At 44.3% G+C, this 16,150-nt stretch overlaps 1 protein-coding gene and 1 long non-coding RNA gene across 6 annotated transcripts in view; one reads left to right on the top strand and one right to left on the bottom strand.

The window, feature by feature from the left end:
* Positions 1-16,150, top strand: part of RP1 (RP1 axonemal microtubule associated) — a 542,476-nt gene that overhangs the window by 208,899 nt on the left and 317,427 nt on the right. For all 4 annotated transcript variants that reach the window (XM_068237387.1, XM_068237386.1, XM_068237388.1 and 1 more), the window contains one exon: positions 8,102-8,301. In XM_068237387.1, coding sequence (XP_068093488.1) covers positions 8,102-8,301 — 200 coding nt within the window. The remainder of the gene's footprint in view (positions 1-8,101; positions 8,302-16,150) is intronic.
* The window catches only part of LOC137518923 (uncharacterized), a 47,742-nt gene that overhangs the window by 5,841 nt on the left and 25,751 nt on the right, over positions 1-16,150 (bottom strand). For both annotated transcript variants that reach the window (XR_011020927.1, XR_011020926.1), the window contains exon 3: positions 11,074-11,323. This is a non-coding gene — a long non-coding RNA (uncharacterized lncRNA). The remainder of the gene's footprint in view (positions 1-11,073; positions 11,324-16,150) is intronic.

Here is a 16,150-nt window from a genome sequence, read left to right on the forward strand (position 1 = left end):
ACAAGACACAAGACACACCCACTGTATACATATCAGAGTCAGTTTGTGTGCAAGTGAGATAGTCCTTCTTATAGTTTTTGTTAAACTTTTACTGCAGTCTGAATTTCCATTGGAAAAGGGCTCCACTTACGTCCAATTCTCAGGCTATCAATGACTTTAACTCTTGTGGATTAGGGATGCCCATTCAGATTCTGCGGAATTGAAATTTCCACATTTGTAATTTGAAATTGGCATTTTCGGTCGGAAAACAAAAATATGATTTCTGTGGAAATACTGCATTACCACAACTCGGTAATTTGAGCCCAATCACAGAACACGGAAGCATTGGACCAATCAGAGAATGCAGCTTTTTTTTCTGCAAAAATTGGATTACCGTGGCAATTTTAGACCAATGACAAGACTCAGATACTACCAAGCATTCCCAAGTCTTGTGACTGGAATAAAAATTTCCGTGGTATTCCAATTACCATGGTAAAATTCAGCAAACAGAAATTCGGGCTGAATTGGTCATATTAATCGGTCAGACATGATGCAAGATGTCAGGTCATCCTGGTCGGTCGGGTGCATGGCAGTAACGGCAAGCAATATTGGGACGTGATATATACACTACCTGTCCTTTGTTGCAGTGCCCATCCATCTTTCAATGCCGCCGCTTGTGCGTTACACTTCCCATACATAGCACAGCAGCGCATATGTGACGTCACACGTGCACCATGCCGGCCAGCATGAATAGGGAAGAGCGGCAGGTTCAGAAGATGGACAGGCAATGCAACGGAGGACAGGTCATGTATAAATGCACATACACATACATATACACATTGATACATTAGGGGAACAGGTCCCAAAGCTTACGCGACACCTCCTGCGGCGCCAAAAACACCGCCATGGGACCACCGCCAGGTCCCAAAGCTTACGCGACACCTCCTGCGGTGCCAAAAACACCGCCATGGGACCACCGCCAGGTCCCAAAGCTTACGCTTTCTCCAAGACGATCCAGCACAGCTCTTTTAATCAGAAGATTATTTTATTAGATCATAAAAATACAAACATTAAAGCTGCATAGTGGATACGGTCCACGGTTTCGGACCATCACAGTCCTTGTTCACGCCACACAGCCAAATGAACAACTGCAGACATGCTCTTTATATAGTCAAAGCTCCAACAGGGCAACCAATCAGAGGAACCTATGCAAATGACTGGACCTGATGGGGATCTACAGGGCTTGTTCACAAAGGGTGCTGCCCTCCCACTCCATTGGTCAAACATTTTGAAATGCAGGATGTCACAGCAGGAACATAAACATATAAATAGAAACATTTCTAACTCTGATCTATAGCACCTGTTGAACATCTAAAAAGATCCTGGGAGGAATCCAGGGCATCCTGATGCAGAGGGCATGGGTTTGGATGTGTCATATACAGTGTAAAACTGTAAACGAAAGAACACCGAGCGCTGCCCGCCGTCGCCATGGCAACCACCGTCACATGACAACCAATGCGGAAGGACGTACGCAATGACGCCTCTACTGGCGTCCTATTGCCACCGCGATGCGGAAAAACAGACGCATAGTACGCGTATAAAAATACGGAACAGACACAGACACAAATACGCATGCCCAATGCTATCAATAGGTGACCTGGACTCAACCCATAAAATAACACCCCTAGTTCAATAATGCATAATGAAAAAGTGCAAAAGAACCTATGATACAAAAGTGACAATGAGAAGGGGACCCAAAGGACACCCCCCATCCCCAAACAACAGACCCAGAGCCATGGAACATCTACCATACAAAATTTAAGTCGTATTCCTTATTTAATCCCCCACGACCAATAGTCCCCAATTCCCTAATCCAACGCGCCTCTCTTTTTAACAATTCTCTACCCCTATCACCCCTAAACCCACGGGGCACCCCATCAATAACTTGGACTCTAAGCTGACTAACATTTTGTCTAAATTGAACAAAATGCTCTGAGACACTGAGGCACTTTTTCATTATGCATTATTGAACTAGGGGTGTTATTTTATGGGTTGAGTCCAGGTCACCTATTGATATCATTGGGCATGCGTATTTTTGTCTGTACTTCGGAGACAGAAAACAAAAGACCGAGAGCCCAAATGGTGTGGTATTTCGAGGCAATAAAGACAGAATATAATCGAGATAAATTTATACTCACAAACATGGGTTGCCCCTAGGCAACCACTCCATATGCGGGTGGGGAGAATTAGAACCTGACCCCACTCAGGTATAAGATGTCGCTCTCTGTAGAAGAAACTAGGAGAAATCCTTGCCACCACAGGTGGACTGCATTCTGTTAAGGATAAGGACCAGAGGCGCCAAAAAGAGTAAAAACAATACTAGGTTTAAAATCTTGGGGGGAGACGTACTCGCCACCCTTCAACAGACCAAAAACCAATGGAAACCACAATATTTGGTCAAGGATTCAATAATTTATTAGTACTCCCAGGTGCTACGCGTTTCACGGGATTATCCCGCTTCCTCAGGCAATCAGACAGGAGTACAAGCTACAAAAAATACAAAACAATAACATACATAAATACAGGACCCCAAATGCTTGTAATAACTTAAACAACTCAACACAGGAGTCAAAGCTCCATAATATAGGATGCACATCAAAGTGTAAGCCTGTAGCTTAAATATGTGATCATTGGAACTCATTTGGACCTTAATATAGACAAGTGTTCCCAAAATTACGCATAAAGAGCCGATGTATACACTATGTATCTTATAAGCCACTGTGTCAGTGTCCAAATACTCAAAGTTAGTCAGAATGGCTCTTTTCACTTTATTCTCTAGTGGTATTTGATAGCCATAAACGATGGTATGATGTATTAATTAATGTAGGTGACCAGGTGAATAAAGCGGGGAGGGAGAGGGGGGCTTTGCTTAAAGCAAAGTCTCTGCCAGGAAGTAACTATAATGCTAGATATATCCATATTAAACATTGGTGTCCAGTGTGGACAAAGTAATGGAAAGGACTTACCAATTGGGGGTCTGGAACGAACTATAGCGCCTCAGTAGGAAAGCGAGGCATACTGGGCACTATAAATAGCCCAAATGTGCGGAGAACGCCGTCTCCGCATTGTCCTATCTGACTTCCGCTGCGCTAGGCGGAAGTGATGTATGGCGCGCATGCGCCGGAAAGTGTCGGCGCCATTTTGGATTAGGTATGTTGTGGGCAACGTATGTAATGTCGTATGCGGCCATCTAGCGTTTATCACGCGTCCGAAATGACGCGTATATACACACAAAATGCTAGCGCTGCATGCGCATAAATGCCCAGAGGTTTCAATACGTTATTATTCAATGTCATTTATATTGGGTGCGGATTGGCAGGATAATGGGAGCTTTTAACCAAGGGGAACAGGTAGTACCTGGATACTAACTGGGTTTAAATGGGACTAGTGAAATTGTATTTACTATAGATAGCATTAAGATCACATTTTTCACGTTTATCACAATAGATTAATAGAGATTAATAAAAATTATTAATAACAAACAAAAAACAAATAAATAAATAATAATAAAAATTAAAAAATTAAACACAAAATACACAAAAAAACAATAATTGCAGAACATCACATACATAACACGATCACAAACATTATATAAACATATAAAGGCATATAAAGCATAAATTATATAAAAGAGTACCTATATGGATTAATATAAAATCAGCTCCAATTGAACCGATAGCACGATAAAGTTAAGTAGTGCAGGCCGTTAATATCACAGTAGATCAACTTAAGTAAAAGAACGGACAATAGTAAAAGAGAGGACAGGTATCATAAAACTTAATAAATCATGTGCAGCTCATGGCAAGCATAAAATCAGTATCGTTTGGGTATAAAAACCGTCTTTATCTTTTTGTCTAAAATGTCTTTTCCAAGACCTCGTTCAAACCGTTAGGGACCAGACTTTTTAGGATATTAATCCAGTAAATCTCCTTCTGGCGCAAGGCTTCAAACGTATTTGGGATGTGTGGGGAAATCGCCTCAATGAAGGTGATACGGAATAGCAGAGGATTGCGATCATGGTGTGTGCCAAAATATCTGGAGACGCTGTGAAGTGCTAGGTTATTGATAATATTCCTCTTATGTTGGCCGACCCTGCTGCGGGCCTCCTGGGTGGTACGGCCCACATATTGGAGGCCGCACGGACAGGAGATAAGATAGATAATGAACCGGGACTCACAATTGATGTGTTGTTTTATGGGGTAAACACTTAATGTGGCAGCTGAATGGAAAGTATTGGTGTCATTCACAAACTGACAAGCTGTGCAACGGGGCTTATTGCATGGATAAGATCCGGGTATGATATTACCTTTGGATTGTATATTCCTGAGCCTACTTGGTGCCAGTAGGTTCCGTAGATTGGGGGCCCTTCTATATGTAAGTGATGGTCTTTCCGGGATTGCTAGTTTTAGGTAGGGGTCTTGGAGTAGGAGGTCCCACCTGTTTTGCAGTATTGATCTAATGGTTTTATGCTGGGCACTGTATCTGGTGATGAAACGTGGGAATGGCGATTCTGAAGTTGTGATTGATGTGTGTTTAGTAGGGGCCATTTGAGTAGCTTTGTGTCTGGCATCCCTTAACAGCTTGTTTGGGTATTTGCGTTCCCTGAATTTATTCGTCAAAATAACGGATTGTGAAAAGAAATCCTCCTGTTCTGTACAGTTACGGAAAATACGTTTATACTGGCAGTAGGGGGTATTGGTGGTCCAAGGTTTGTGATGGTGGCTGTTGAAATGGATTTTTGTCTGTGTCTGTTCCGTATTTTTATACGCGTACTATGCGTCTGTTTTTCCGCATCGCGGTGGCAATAGGACGCCAGTAGAGGCGTCATTGCGTACGTCCTTCCGCATTGGTTGTCATGTGACGGTGGTTGCCATGGCGACGGCGGGCAGCGCTCGGTGTTCTTTCGTTTACAGTTTTACACTGTATATGACACATCCAAACCCATGCCCTCTGCATCAGGATGCCCTGGATTCCTCCCAGGATCTTATTAGATGTTCAACAGGTGCTATAGATCAGAGTTAGAAATGTTTCTATTTATATGTTTATGTTCCTGCTGTGACATCATGCATTTCAAAATTTTTGACAAATGGAGTGGGAGGGCGGCACCCTTTGTGGACAAGCCCTGTAGTTCCCCATCAGGTCCAGTCATTTGCATAGGTTCCTCTGATTGGTTGCCCTGTTGGAGCTTTGACTATATAAAGAGCATGTCTGCAGTTGTTCATTTGGCTGTGTGGCGTGAACAAGGACTGTGATGGTCCGAAACGGTGGACCGTAGCCACTATGCAGCTTTAATGTTTGTATTTTTATGATCCAATAAAATAATCTGCTGATTAAAAGAGCTGTGCTGGATTGTCTGGGAGAAATTGTATGCTATACCCTGTGGGTACAGGGGTGGATCCGCTGCACGCCTATTCCCCGACATCGCTAGTGTGCGGTCTTACACATCTTTGTGGCCAAAGCTTACGCGACACCTCCTGCAGCGCAAAAACCACCGCCATGGGACCACCGCCAGGTCCCAAAGCTTACGCGACGCCTACTGCGGCTCAAAAACCACCGCCATGGGACCACCGCCAGGTCCCAAAGCTTACGCGACACCTCCTGCGGCGCAAAAACCACTGCCAGGTCCCAAAGCTTACGCGACACCTCCTGCGGTGCTAAAACCACCGTCAGGAGACCACCGCCAAGTCCCAAAGCTTACGCGACACCTCCTGCGGTGCCAAAACGACCGACACAGGACCACCGCTAGGTCCCATGGCGTAAGCGACACCTCCTGCAGCGCCAAAATGACTGCCATGGGACCACCGCCAGGTCCCAAAGCTTACGCGACACCTCCTGCGGCGCCAAAACCACAGCCATGGAACCACTGCCAGGTCCCATAGCTTATGCGACACCTCCTGCGGCGCCAAAATGACCGCCATTGGACCACCGGCCAGGTCCCAAAGCTTACGCGACACCTCCTGCGGCGCAAAAACCACTGCCAGGTCCCAAAGCTTACGCGACACCTCCTGCGGCGCTAAAACCACCATCAGGAGACCACCGCCAAGTCCCAAAGCTTACGCGACACCTCCTGCGGTGCCAAAACGACCGACACAGGACCACCGCTAGGTCCCATGGCGTAAGCGACACCTCCTGCAGCGCCAAAATGACTGCCATGGGACCACCGCCAGGTCCCAAAGCTTACGCGACACCTCCTGCGGCGCCAAAACCACAGCCATGGAACCACTGCCAGGTCCCATAGCTTATGCGACACCTCCTGCGGCGCCAAAATGACTGCCATTGGACCACCGGCCAGGTCCCAAAGCTTACGCGACACCTCCTGCGGCGCCAAAACCACCGCCATGAGACCACCGCCAGGTCCCAAAGCTTACGCGACACCTCCTGCAGCACCAAAATGACCACCATGGAACCACCGCCAGGTCCCATGGCTTAAGCGACACCTCCTGCGACGCCAAAATGACCGCCATGGGACCACCTCAAGGTCCCAAAGCTTACGCGACACCTCCTGCTGTGCCAAAAGGACCGCCATGGGACCACCACTAGGTCCCATGGCTTAAGCGACACCTCCTGCAGCGCCAAAATGACCGCCATGGGACCACCGCAAGGTCCCATGGCTTAAGCAACACCTCCTGCGGGCCCAAAACGACTGCCATGGGACCACCGCTAGGTCCCATGGTGTAAGCGACACCTCCTGCAGGCCCAAAACGACTGCCATGGGACCACAGCTAGGTCCCATGGTGTAAGCGACACCTCCTGCTGCCAAAAAAAATAAAAAAATGACCGGTGGAACAGCCACTAGGTCCCATGGGCTTCCATTTAGCAAAAACAAGGTTTCATTTGCGATTACTTTAATTTTTCCACCGGAATGAATATCCACAAAATTCCGCGGAAATGTAATAGTGACGGAATTTAGCGCAGGCGAAATTCCACAATTCCGGAACGGAATTTGCTCATTCCGATCATCCCTAGCAGCCACCTACACACTACTCTAACAAAACAAAAAATACAATAGTATTTACTTATTACACTGCCAGTCATGACACATGACGTGACTCAATCGCTAGCAAAAGAAACACTGTTGCTCTGTTTTTAGCTGACTTGTATTGCCCCAATTCCAGCTAGCAATGGAGAAAAATTACACATCACCACCAGCAGTGCCACTGACTATAATGGAAATACGAAGTGACAATTAACTGGCAGTAACTGTATGACATATGTATTGAATCAAAAGCCTACAGATTCTATCTTCAAAATTGCTAATATAGCATGTAATTCTGAACATTTGAAGGGTTCATAAACAATTGGATGGACTTAGAACTGACAATTCATAACAAAACTTCTGTTGTTCTCATTGGTTCATTTATTTAAAGTGAATCTCCGGACTAAAAATCTACTCAGCAGAACTGAAAAGGCTTGCTGTTTCTTTAACAGCGTCAGAACTTTGTTTTTCTTACCAAAGCATCATTTTTAGCTGCATTTTTAGCTAAGCTCCACCCATCAAAGAAAAAAAGCCCGGGCTTTTTTCCCTGATACGGTGCAGAGCATGATGGGATTTCCTATGTTGTTATTCACGTTGCCTAGCAACTGGGAGAGGTGCTCAGGACACAGGACAGTTGGAACTGTGTCTCATGCTCCCTGTCACCACCTTTCAACCAAAAAGATGGCTGCCATCATGAAATCAAACATTTGCCTGTTCTTTTAAAACAGTGTGGGTAAGATATTATATTACCTATCTATTTTAATTAACATAACTAATGTAACTTAATGACAGTATGTTTGTTTAGGCTGGAGTTCCTCTTTAACAAAATATACTGTACATAACACTGAGGCAGTGCTGGAATTTTTAAAACTGTTTAACAGGCGCATTGCATAAAATGGTGGCAGTGGCAGGCACAGTTGCAGTTTGAAAAGCTGTCAGTTATGATATGGTAGCCCATCTCTCATTGCAGGACAGAAAGGAAGAGGTAGCAATTAGCCATATGCAGTGTTTTTAACAGTTGTTAAATTCATATAATAATATGATTTCTCTGGCATTTTTTTCCTTCTTTGATCCATTTCTTGCCAGATGGTGGAAAGTCAAATAGCTCTTTAAATGTGGTTTATTCCTGGAAGGATTGGAAAGTATCTGTCTTGACTGGCAGTATGGGGACATCAGCTGTTGTCACCCTGTGGGTGTATGGGAGCGAAGGCTTTACTGGTCCTATTAGACTCAGCACCGGCAAGAATGGGCGAGCCTTCAAAGCAAGACAAGAAGACGAGTTCATGGTAATTACACTGCACATGCCAAAGCCCCAAATCACTGTGTTCCAGCTAGATTCTCTAGAAGTAAACATTTTATAAGCTTCAAGGTAGGAGCTCCTCAGTGGGTTTTTATTATTTCAGTTACTGAGTGAGGATTGCTGGGTAAGGGGATTTTCCTGCTATAGAAAAGCATAATGAAGTCACTCTGAATCCATTCCCAGATACAATGCATGCGGGATCCAATACCCCTTCTTCATTTCACTTCTCAGCAGTGGCCTCAGTTGAGATGCCAGCCCAGCCTGGGACCTAAGCCATATTGTGTTTGGCCAGTAGTTCCAGCCAAGCAGACGGTTTCCTCACCCCTGATTAACCACTTACAAATAAGAAGCAGGAAGCCAGAAGCAAGCACTAATGGTGGGCAGACAAGAATACTTTTTCATGTGTTTATTTTTAAGATTTTTTTTTAAATAATCACCAAAGAAGGTATATTACCATAGTCTTTTCACTGCTTCAAAAATGATTATTAAATGTATTAACAATAAAGGAAAAAGGAAAGGACCAACTAAAGAATGACAAAATTCAATTGATGCAAGGAGAAGTAACATTTATGAAATTCATTATTTAGGTATATGGATGTTAAAAAAGTTGGTTATATGAAACTATGGCTGTACCATTAGCACCGATTTAATAGTCGCTCTCTGTGGACAATGTTCAAAAGTGCTTATATACATAACCTCATTTCCAAATAAGGTGGGGATGCTGTCTAAAATGTAGATACAAAAGAATTGAGATGCACTTCTCTTAAATCCCTATATTGAATTAGAAATAGTACAAAGGTAAACATAACAAATGTTAAAACTGGGAAACAGTATTACAGATAGTCCCAGACTTGCTAACGCCCGACTTACGAACGACCCGCCGATTCGAACGGCATAGATTCTGTGTTTCCATGGGAATGTAAAGAAACGCGGAAAAGCCACCGCTTCTACTCAGAGCAAGGCGGCTGTTTCCGCAGATGGCATGGCGGAATGCGGAAAAACCGCCGCGTCAGCACGCATGGATCTGGCACTGACAATTTGTCCCAGCGCGGGGAGACCGCCGCTGCTTGTGCTGGTAGCGGTGCGGCCAACCCCGCGCACGGCTCTGCAGAGACATTGCGAGACTTGGCAGGTGTGTCTGGAACCAGTAGTCCACCTAGATTCAGAATGACACGCGTGCGCGCGGAGAGGCAGAGCTTATATGGCAGCCAGAAAAGGGTCAGCTGACCAAGGTGGTCAGCTGACAATTCCACCACTCCTGATTGGTCCAGCACTTAGGGGAGGCGCTGGAGAGCGCTGATGTATATATACTGGATGCTGGTCATTCTTCCAGTGTCTGGCGTTGCGATCACAACGTGGTAGCACTCAGACCTTGTCTGTATCTGTGTTCTAGCATAGTTTCCAAAGGTGTTGACATCAAGGCGCTCACACCTTAGCATTAAGAACATTGAATTGTATTATTTGTTATGATCTTCTGCCTGCCTGACTATTCTCCTGAACTCTGATCTTGTACCTTGCTATTTCTGTTATCCTGTTGCCAAACTCTGCTCGTTCCTGGACTCTGTATTTGCCTCTTGATTCTGTACTTTGCTATTCTGATACTCCGTTGCCAAACCCTGTCTGTTATTTGGATTCCGTATCTGCCTCCTGAATCTGTACCTTATCTGTCTGTGTGTTAACGACCTGGCTTGCCGACCTCGAGAACTGGCCTTACTGTTAGAGGAAGTTCCCAGACCTGTTAGTGACACCCTCCCACTCGGGTGTCACTCACGCTCTGACCTTCCTACCGAGAGCCTAGCTCCGCCCTCCTGGAGAGTCTAGGCCATAGGAAGGAACATACTTCTGGTGAAGTACTCAAAGTATACTGTTGCATCTAACACTCACTTGTTCTCTCTGGTGTCCAGAGGTTAGAGTATATATCTGATTATCGGTTATACTGCAGATCACCAATAATCGGGTATATTCTGTATTCCTGGTGAGACTGCAGTTCACCGGTAATCAGACCCTCTCTGTGTTACACCGATCGTTACAGGGAACAAGTTAAAAACATTTTTCAAATCAAATCAAAGAAAAAATGGCTTATAAACTTGTATAAGCAGGTACAGGGGGCAGGGGTGACACAGAGGGGGACACTGGAGGCACAGGGGGGCACAGAGGAGGTACAGGGGACAGAGATGGCACAGTGTTCCTACTTAAGAACAGAGTCAGGTGAAGAATAACCCTACAGTTCCTATCTCGTTCGTTAGCCGGGGACTACCTGTATTTTTTTTTAAATCATATGTCATTTTTAATTACATGCTAACACATTTCCAATAAATTAGGAAGAGGACATGTTTATTGCGATTTTGCATCACTGCGTCTTTTAACACGCTGTAAACAACTAATGAGACCAGTTGCTGTAGTTCTGGAAGGGCAATGTGTAATTCTTGCCTGATATAGGATTTCAGCTGTTCAGCAGCACAGAGTTTCCTGTGTTGTAATGTTTTCACTGGGTGGCTGATCTGCTGTCTTACCATGGTTGTAATACCAGAGGATGCGGCTTTGTTAAAATAAGCAAGGCCTTATTTAAAATGTCAGAATGTGGATCTGCCAATTCTATAAATATCATTCAACAATGGAGGCTTCTCGGAGCTACAGTAAGCCATGCCTTGTGCACAAATGCACCACCTACTATTACAGATAATGTTGGTGGGTGGAGGCGCTCAACATTATAAAATAATTAAAAGCAGTTTAGAAAGGAAAAGTATAGTTTGCTTACCTCTCCTTTACATCTCAAAATAGCCAATATGACTCAATATCAGTTCCAGAGTTTACTGCACACAGAAGGGTTAGACAACGTGTTGTATTGATCTTGATCAAGCCCTTGTTGGAAATCTCTGTGGGGTCTGCGAAGGGGAATGGGGGATAGGTGGATGCCAGAATCTTGTCTGTTTTTCAGCTCTGGATTTACTTCACAGAAGCCTATAGGCACAGATGTCCTGGCACCTTAGACTTCGCCTGCCATAAGCCTACAAAACCAAATCAGAAATCAGAATCAGAAATATTTACATTGCCAAGTACAGCGGTGGTTGTACCCGGAATTACCCCACCAAACTGCACCGAAAGTGTGCTGGCTGGCCCAGCTGTCACTTCTCTTACTTTCCTTAGCATTAGGCAGCCAGAAGTAACTTTAATATTAAGTAGCTAGAAGTGCCTCCAAGTATTAGGTAGGTAGAGGAACCTCAGTATTAAGTATCTAGAGGTGCCCCTGACTAAATGGAGATTTTGTCAGTGGAATACAGAAAGCAGGGTGAGTTACCTCTCATTTACACTCTCATCGGGACTCTGCATAGGGAAGGAGGCACTCAAGGAGGGGAATGAGGTGCCTTTTCGTTATTAGGCGCCGGTAGGCACATTCCTACAGTGCCTCATGGTAAATCCAGCCCTGCAGTTTTTAAATCAGTGTCACTTAAGCCTCTGAATTAACAATTTGGCCTTAAAGAGAGTCTGAAGCCAATTTAAAAATGGCGTTTTACCTTTTATTTATGTTAGGCATGTTTGCCCCTGTTAAATCGCCGCCATCCCGTGGCAGTACAAAGGTTTTTTACCCCCAAATCCGCTGTGGCACATTGCGGGAGCGCTTCCGTGAGAGGCAGAGCTTTTGGCTGCAGCTCTGCCTCTACACGTGTCTATCAGTGCGGATTGCCGCCACTCCCTGACCCTCTCAGTCTATCTTCACTAAGAGGGGCGGGGGAGAGGCAGAGATACGCGCTGATTGACGCGCATGGAGGCAGAGCTGCAGTCGAAAGCTCTGCCTCCCTGGCCAGCAAAATCCACGATTAAGAAAGTCGTGGAGTTATCACAGGGGATTTGGGGGGTAAAAAATCCAGGTTCTGCCGCCGGATAGCAGCGTTTTAACATGGGCAAACATGGCTAACATAAGTAAAAGGTAAAAAGCCGTTTTTTTAAGTGGCTTCAGAGTCTCTTTAAATCTTATATGCTGGATTCTGAATCTTTTAATGATCTAATGTATTGTGGATAATAGATTCCAAAGATTCTTTCAATTTGTTTCATTTTTTCTTTTGCTAAATCTTTCTCTTTTAATTGTTGCACTATTTCCCCAATGCTGTGTTACAGAGTGGTGTAACCCTCCTCATCTTAACTTCTGAGAGACTCATACTTTCAGACTTGTTGCCGCTGCAATAGTAAGAGACCCGCCTAGCGGCTAGCCCATTGGTTGCTGCAGGAGCATCCCTCTAATAAGAATCAGCTTTATCCCTATTGGAAGGAGGTTCCAGCAGCAACCAATAGGCGATGGTCTCTTACTATCACAACAGTACTGCGGAGAACGGCAGTACGCTGTGTATACATATGACGCAATCCCCTCCTCCTCGGCTCTCCTCTCAACACCACACTACTTTCCCGCTGCTTCCACCTGATCTCAGGGGCCATACATCACCCCCTGTCCGGTCTGGCCTTAAAAAAGTTTACTCCTGCCCGGTGCTCCTGCCTGTCAATCTCCATCTCAGGGGGCCATACATCACCCCTGCCCGGTCTGGCCTTCAAAAAGTTTACTCCTGCCCGCTGCTCCTGCCTGTCAATCTCCATCTCAGGGGCCATACATCACCCCTGCCCGGTCTGGCCTTCAAAATGTTTACTCCTGCCCGCTGCTCCTGCCTGTCAATCTCCATCTCAGGGGCCATAAATCACCCCTGCCCGGTCTGGCCTTCAAAAAGTTTGCTCCTGCCCGCTGCTCCTGCCTCTCAATCTACATCTCAGGGGCCATACTTCACACCCTTCCCGGGCCTCTGTACATATACGCTGGTACCACTGCTGCACTCTGTTAACATTGCTGCACCAATCCATGCCTCTGCACATACACCCAGGTACCCAGGTTAAATTTTGTAAGTATGTGTCCCGGCCTGCAAAATTTATCTCAATATGAAATGCGGCCCTCGGGCAAAAAAAGGTTGGGCACCACTGGTGTAGTACATTCTACTATATGTTGTTAAGTTGCCCCTTTAAATAACTTTTTAAACACTGCATACTCATTTATAGGGATAGACGGAAATGCAGGTTTCCGATTGTGACGGATTTCTGCTTTTCGAGTAGTGTCTTTCCAATTTCTACAGAATACCGTGAAAATCGGAAATTCCTGTTTCTGCAGAATGTCATATTTTTTTTGTTAATTTGTCAAAAAAAATTAGTTAATTGTAAAAAAAAAAAAATTGTTTTGTGGAATTTGCTATTTTTTGTGTGGATGTACCATACTCCAACTAAACGGCACCTACACCCTTCCTCATATTCCTCAGCTCCCCTTTGAGGACTGGAGAAGGAGAAGGGGTACTTGTCCATTGCAGTTGGGACAAGTGTGCTCTCACCTGAATATGGATCAGGGAACTTCGCAGCGACGCCAATTGACGAAAAGGGTTCCCTGATTCAACTTCTGACACAACATCATGTGATAGCATTCGACGGGTATGAACGAGAGGTTAAACGATCGCAGTACTTTGTGCAGGAGTCATCAGATAAAGATTTGATCCATCGTGATGGTTGTAATCGATGTGTGTCGCAACGTTGTTCATGCAATCGCACGCATGATTCTACGTCCCAAGATCATGAAAATTATTGCTTGTCGCTCCAAATGATTGCTGGTCGTTGGAAGAATCACACAAAAAAATTGCGACTTGGGTACGAGCCTTTAGATTTCTGCCTCCACAGAAATTACAATTGCTGGATTAAAATGTCGGTCTGCTTTAATCTCGTGCCACTAAGGCACTAAGCAATATAACAATTTCTTTTTACAGCACTGTGGTTTCATTGTGAATGTTATTGTCAACAAGAAGTTAAATCACTTCGCAGAATGACATGGAATCAATGATGAGCTAAAAAGCACTGTGCAAACTGATGACTAAAATAGTTAATACTGGTCCTCCTGCTCATAAACATTAGCCTAACATAAATATGTCACAACATTTATTTAGTTTCTGTAGTTAATTTAAAATATGATTTCTCCTGTACACAGTGTAGAGCATTTACTATTTATGATGATTATAAAAATAATGTGAAATTAATTCACACTTGGCATCTTAAGAGAGGTAAATTATGTGGTGCATTGCAGAAGGTGTGAGATCTACAATGGCTGAGATACATAAAATGGTAATTTAGGACTCTGTTAGGCACTTATCTTATGCACAATGCCAGGTAATTTCATAAAACAGTCAACCATGGTATAAAGGTCCCCAAAGACACTAGTAGGCAGTTAGATTTAGCAGGCATGATCTATTTAGCATAGGCAAATATCTGAGCACGGCAAAGGACTACATAAACCTGTAAGACAGATCTGTGAGGCATACAGGTTTATGTATGAAGCAGGAGAGAGCAAGAATAGGCTGTGCAGGTGCTTCTAGGGGTGAGATAGCAATAAGGCCCAGTGCACACCGAGCGGTTTTGGATGTGATCCGCCGACTGCATCCTCCTGTAAAAACGCTTGGCTAATGTATTTCAATGGGCTGGTGCACACCGGCGGTTTGAGGTTTGTAGCAAACCGCTGCGCGTTTGCGGTTTGCAGAAGCGTTTCTGCCTCAATGTAAAGTATAGGAAAAACCCAAACCTCTCTGAAAAACGCTACATCAGAGCGGTTTGCCAGGCGTTTTTGTTACAGAAGCTGTTCAGTAACAGCTTTTACTGTAACAATATGTGTAATCTGCTACACAAAAATGCACCCAAAACCACTAGGTAAGTTTCGAAATCCTCTCTAAACATGCCTAGAATCGCTCTGAAATCAGCTCCAAAAACCGTTAGCATTTTGTGGATCTGCTAGCGGTTTTGGTGTACACTGGGCCTCAGTAAGGATTTCCAAACCTCAAAGCAATTAACATTTGTAATTGGCTTAGTTTTTGGTACTGGTGGTTCAGCTATAACATAGTCAAAATGCCTGGCACTCTGTTTAGTATATTGAGGTGGGTGCCTAATTTTGGTGAAGGCTTTTAATTATTACACAGCAATGAGGCCAGTACCTAGCACAAGGTGAATATCGGTAAAGGTAATTGGTTAGGACTAGGCATAAAATAGGAGGAATTGGGTATAGAGTATTTGGAGTTCAGCATTAGTTGATAAGGTAGGAAGGTTAAGGTTAGGTATAAAATGAAAAGTAAATTTAAAAAAAAAAAAATAGCAAAAAACAGTGCCCACAAAATTAATGTAACTCTACCCCCATTTTTTTTAAACCTATTATTTTCTTTTTTTCACATAAACATGTTTCCTAAATCTCATAGTGAACACTAAAACAACAGGATAGGTAAGCTATATCTTACTTATAGTGAGAGGAATGTGGAGGCTGCCACATTTATTATCTTTCAAACAATAAAAATGGTCTGGCTATCCTGCTGATCCTGTCCTTTAATACTGACCCAGTAGGAGTATCTAGATCAGGCGACTTAATGAAGCACAACAACGAGACACAATAGTCGCAACAACAAGGTCTTTCACAGGCAGATAACAAAGCAGGTGACCGAGCACCAAAGCTAGGCACTGTAGCAGTAATGTTATACTGTGCGTAGGGTAATTTGGGGTTCCGGCGATCACAGTGTGCCCAGCTCACCGGCGGTGTACACATATGTACGTGGCAGATAATCCCATGGTGGTTTCTTTATATATGCTGCTCAAGATCTCTTGCAGAACACATACATTGGCAATGCTGAGGAGTAAAAACATGGTGGTTGATTTTGAAGGAACCTATTTTTCGATGGTAGTGATCCACATCTACTAATATGTACTCTATTTAATTTTCCATCATTATGTTTAAGGCCGCTTCCCCACAATAGTGTTTTTTTGCCACAATTTGTGGCAACGTG

The sequence above is a fragment of the Hyperolius riggenbachi genome, chromosome 5 (genome assembly GCF_040937935.1).
Source record: "Hyperolius riggenbachi isolate aHypRig1 chromosome 5, aHypRig1.pri, whole genome shotgun sequence".
Classification (NCBI taxonomy): domain Eukaryota; kingdom Metazoa; phylum Chordata; class Amphibia; order Anura; family Hyperoliidae; genus Hyperolius; species Hyperolius riggenbachi.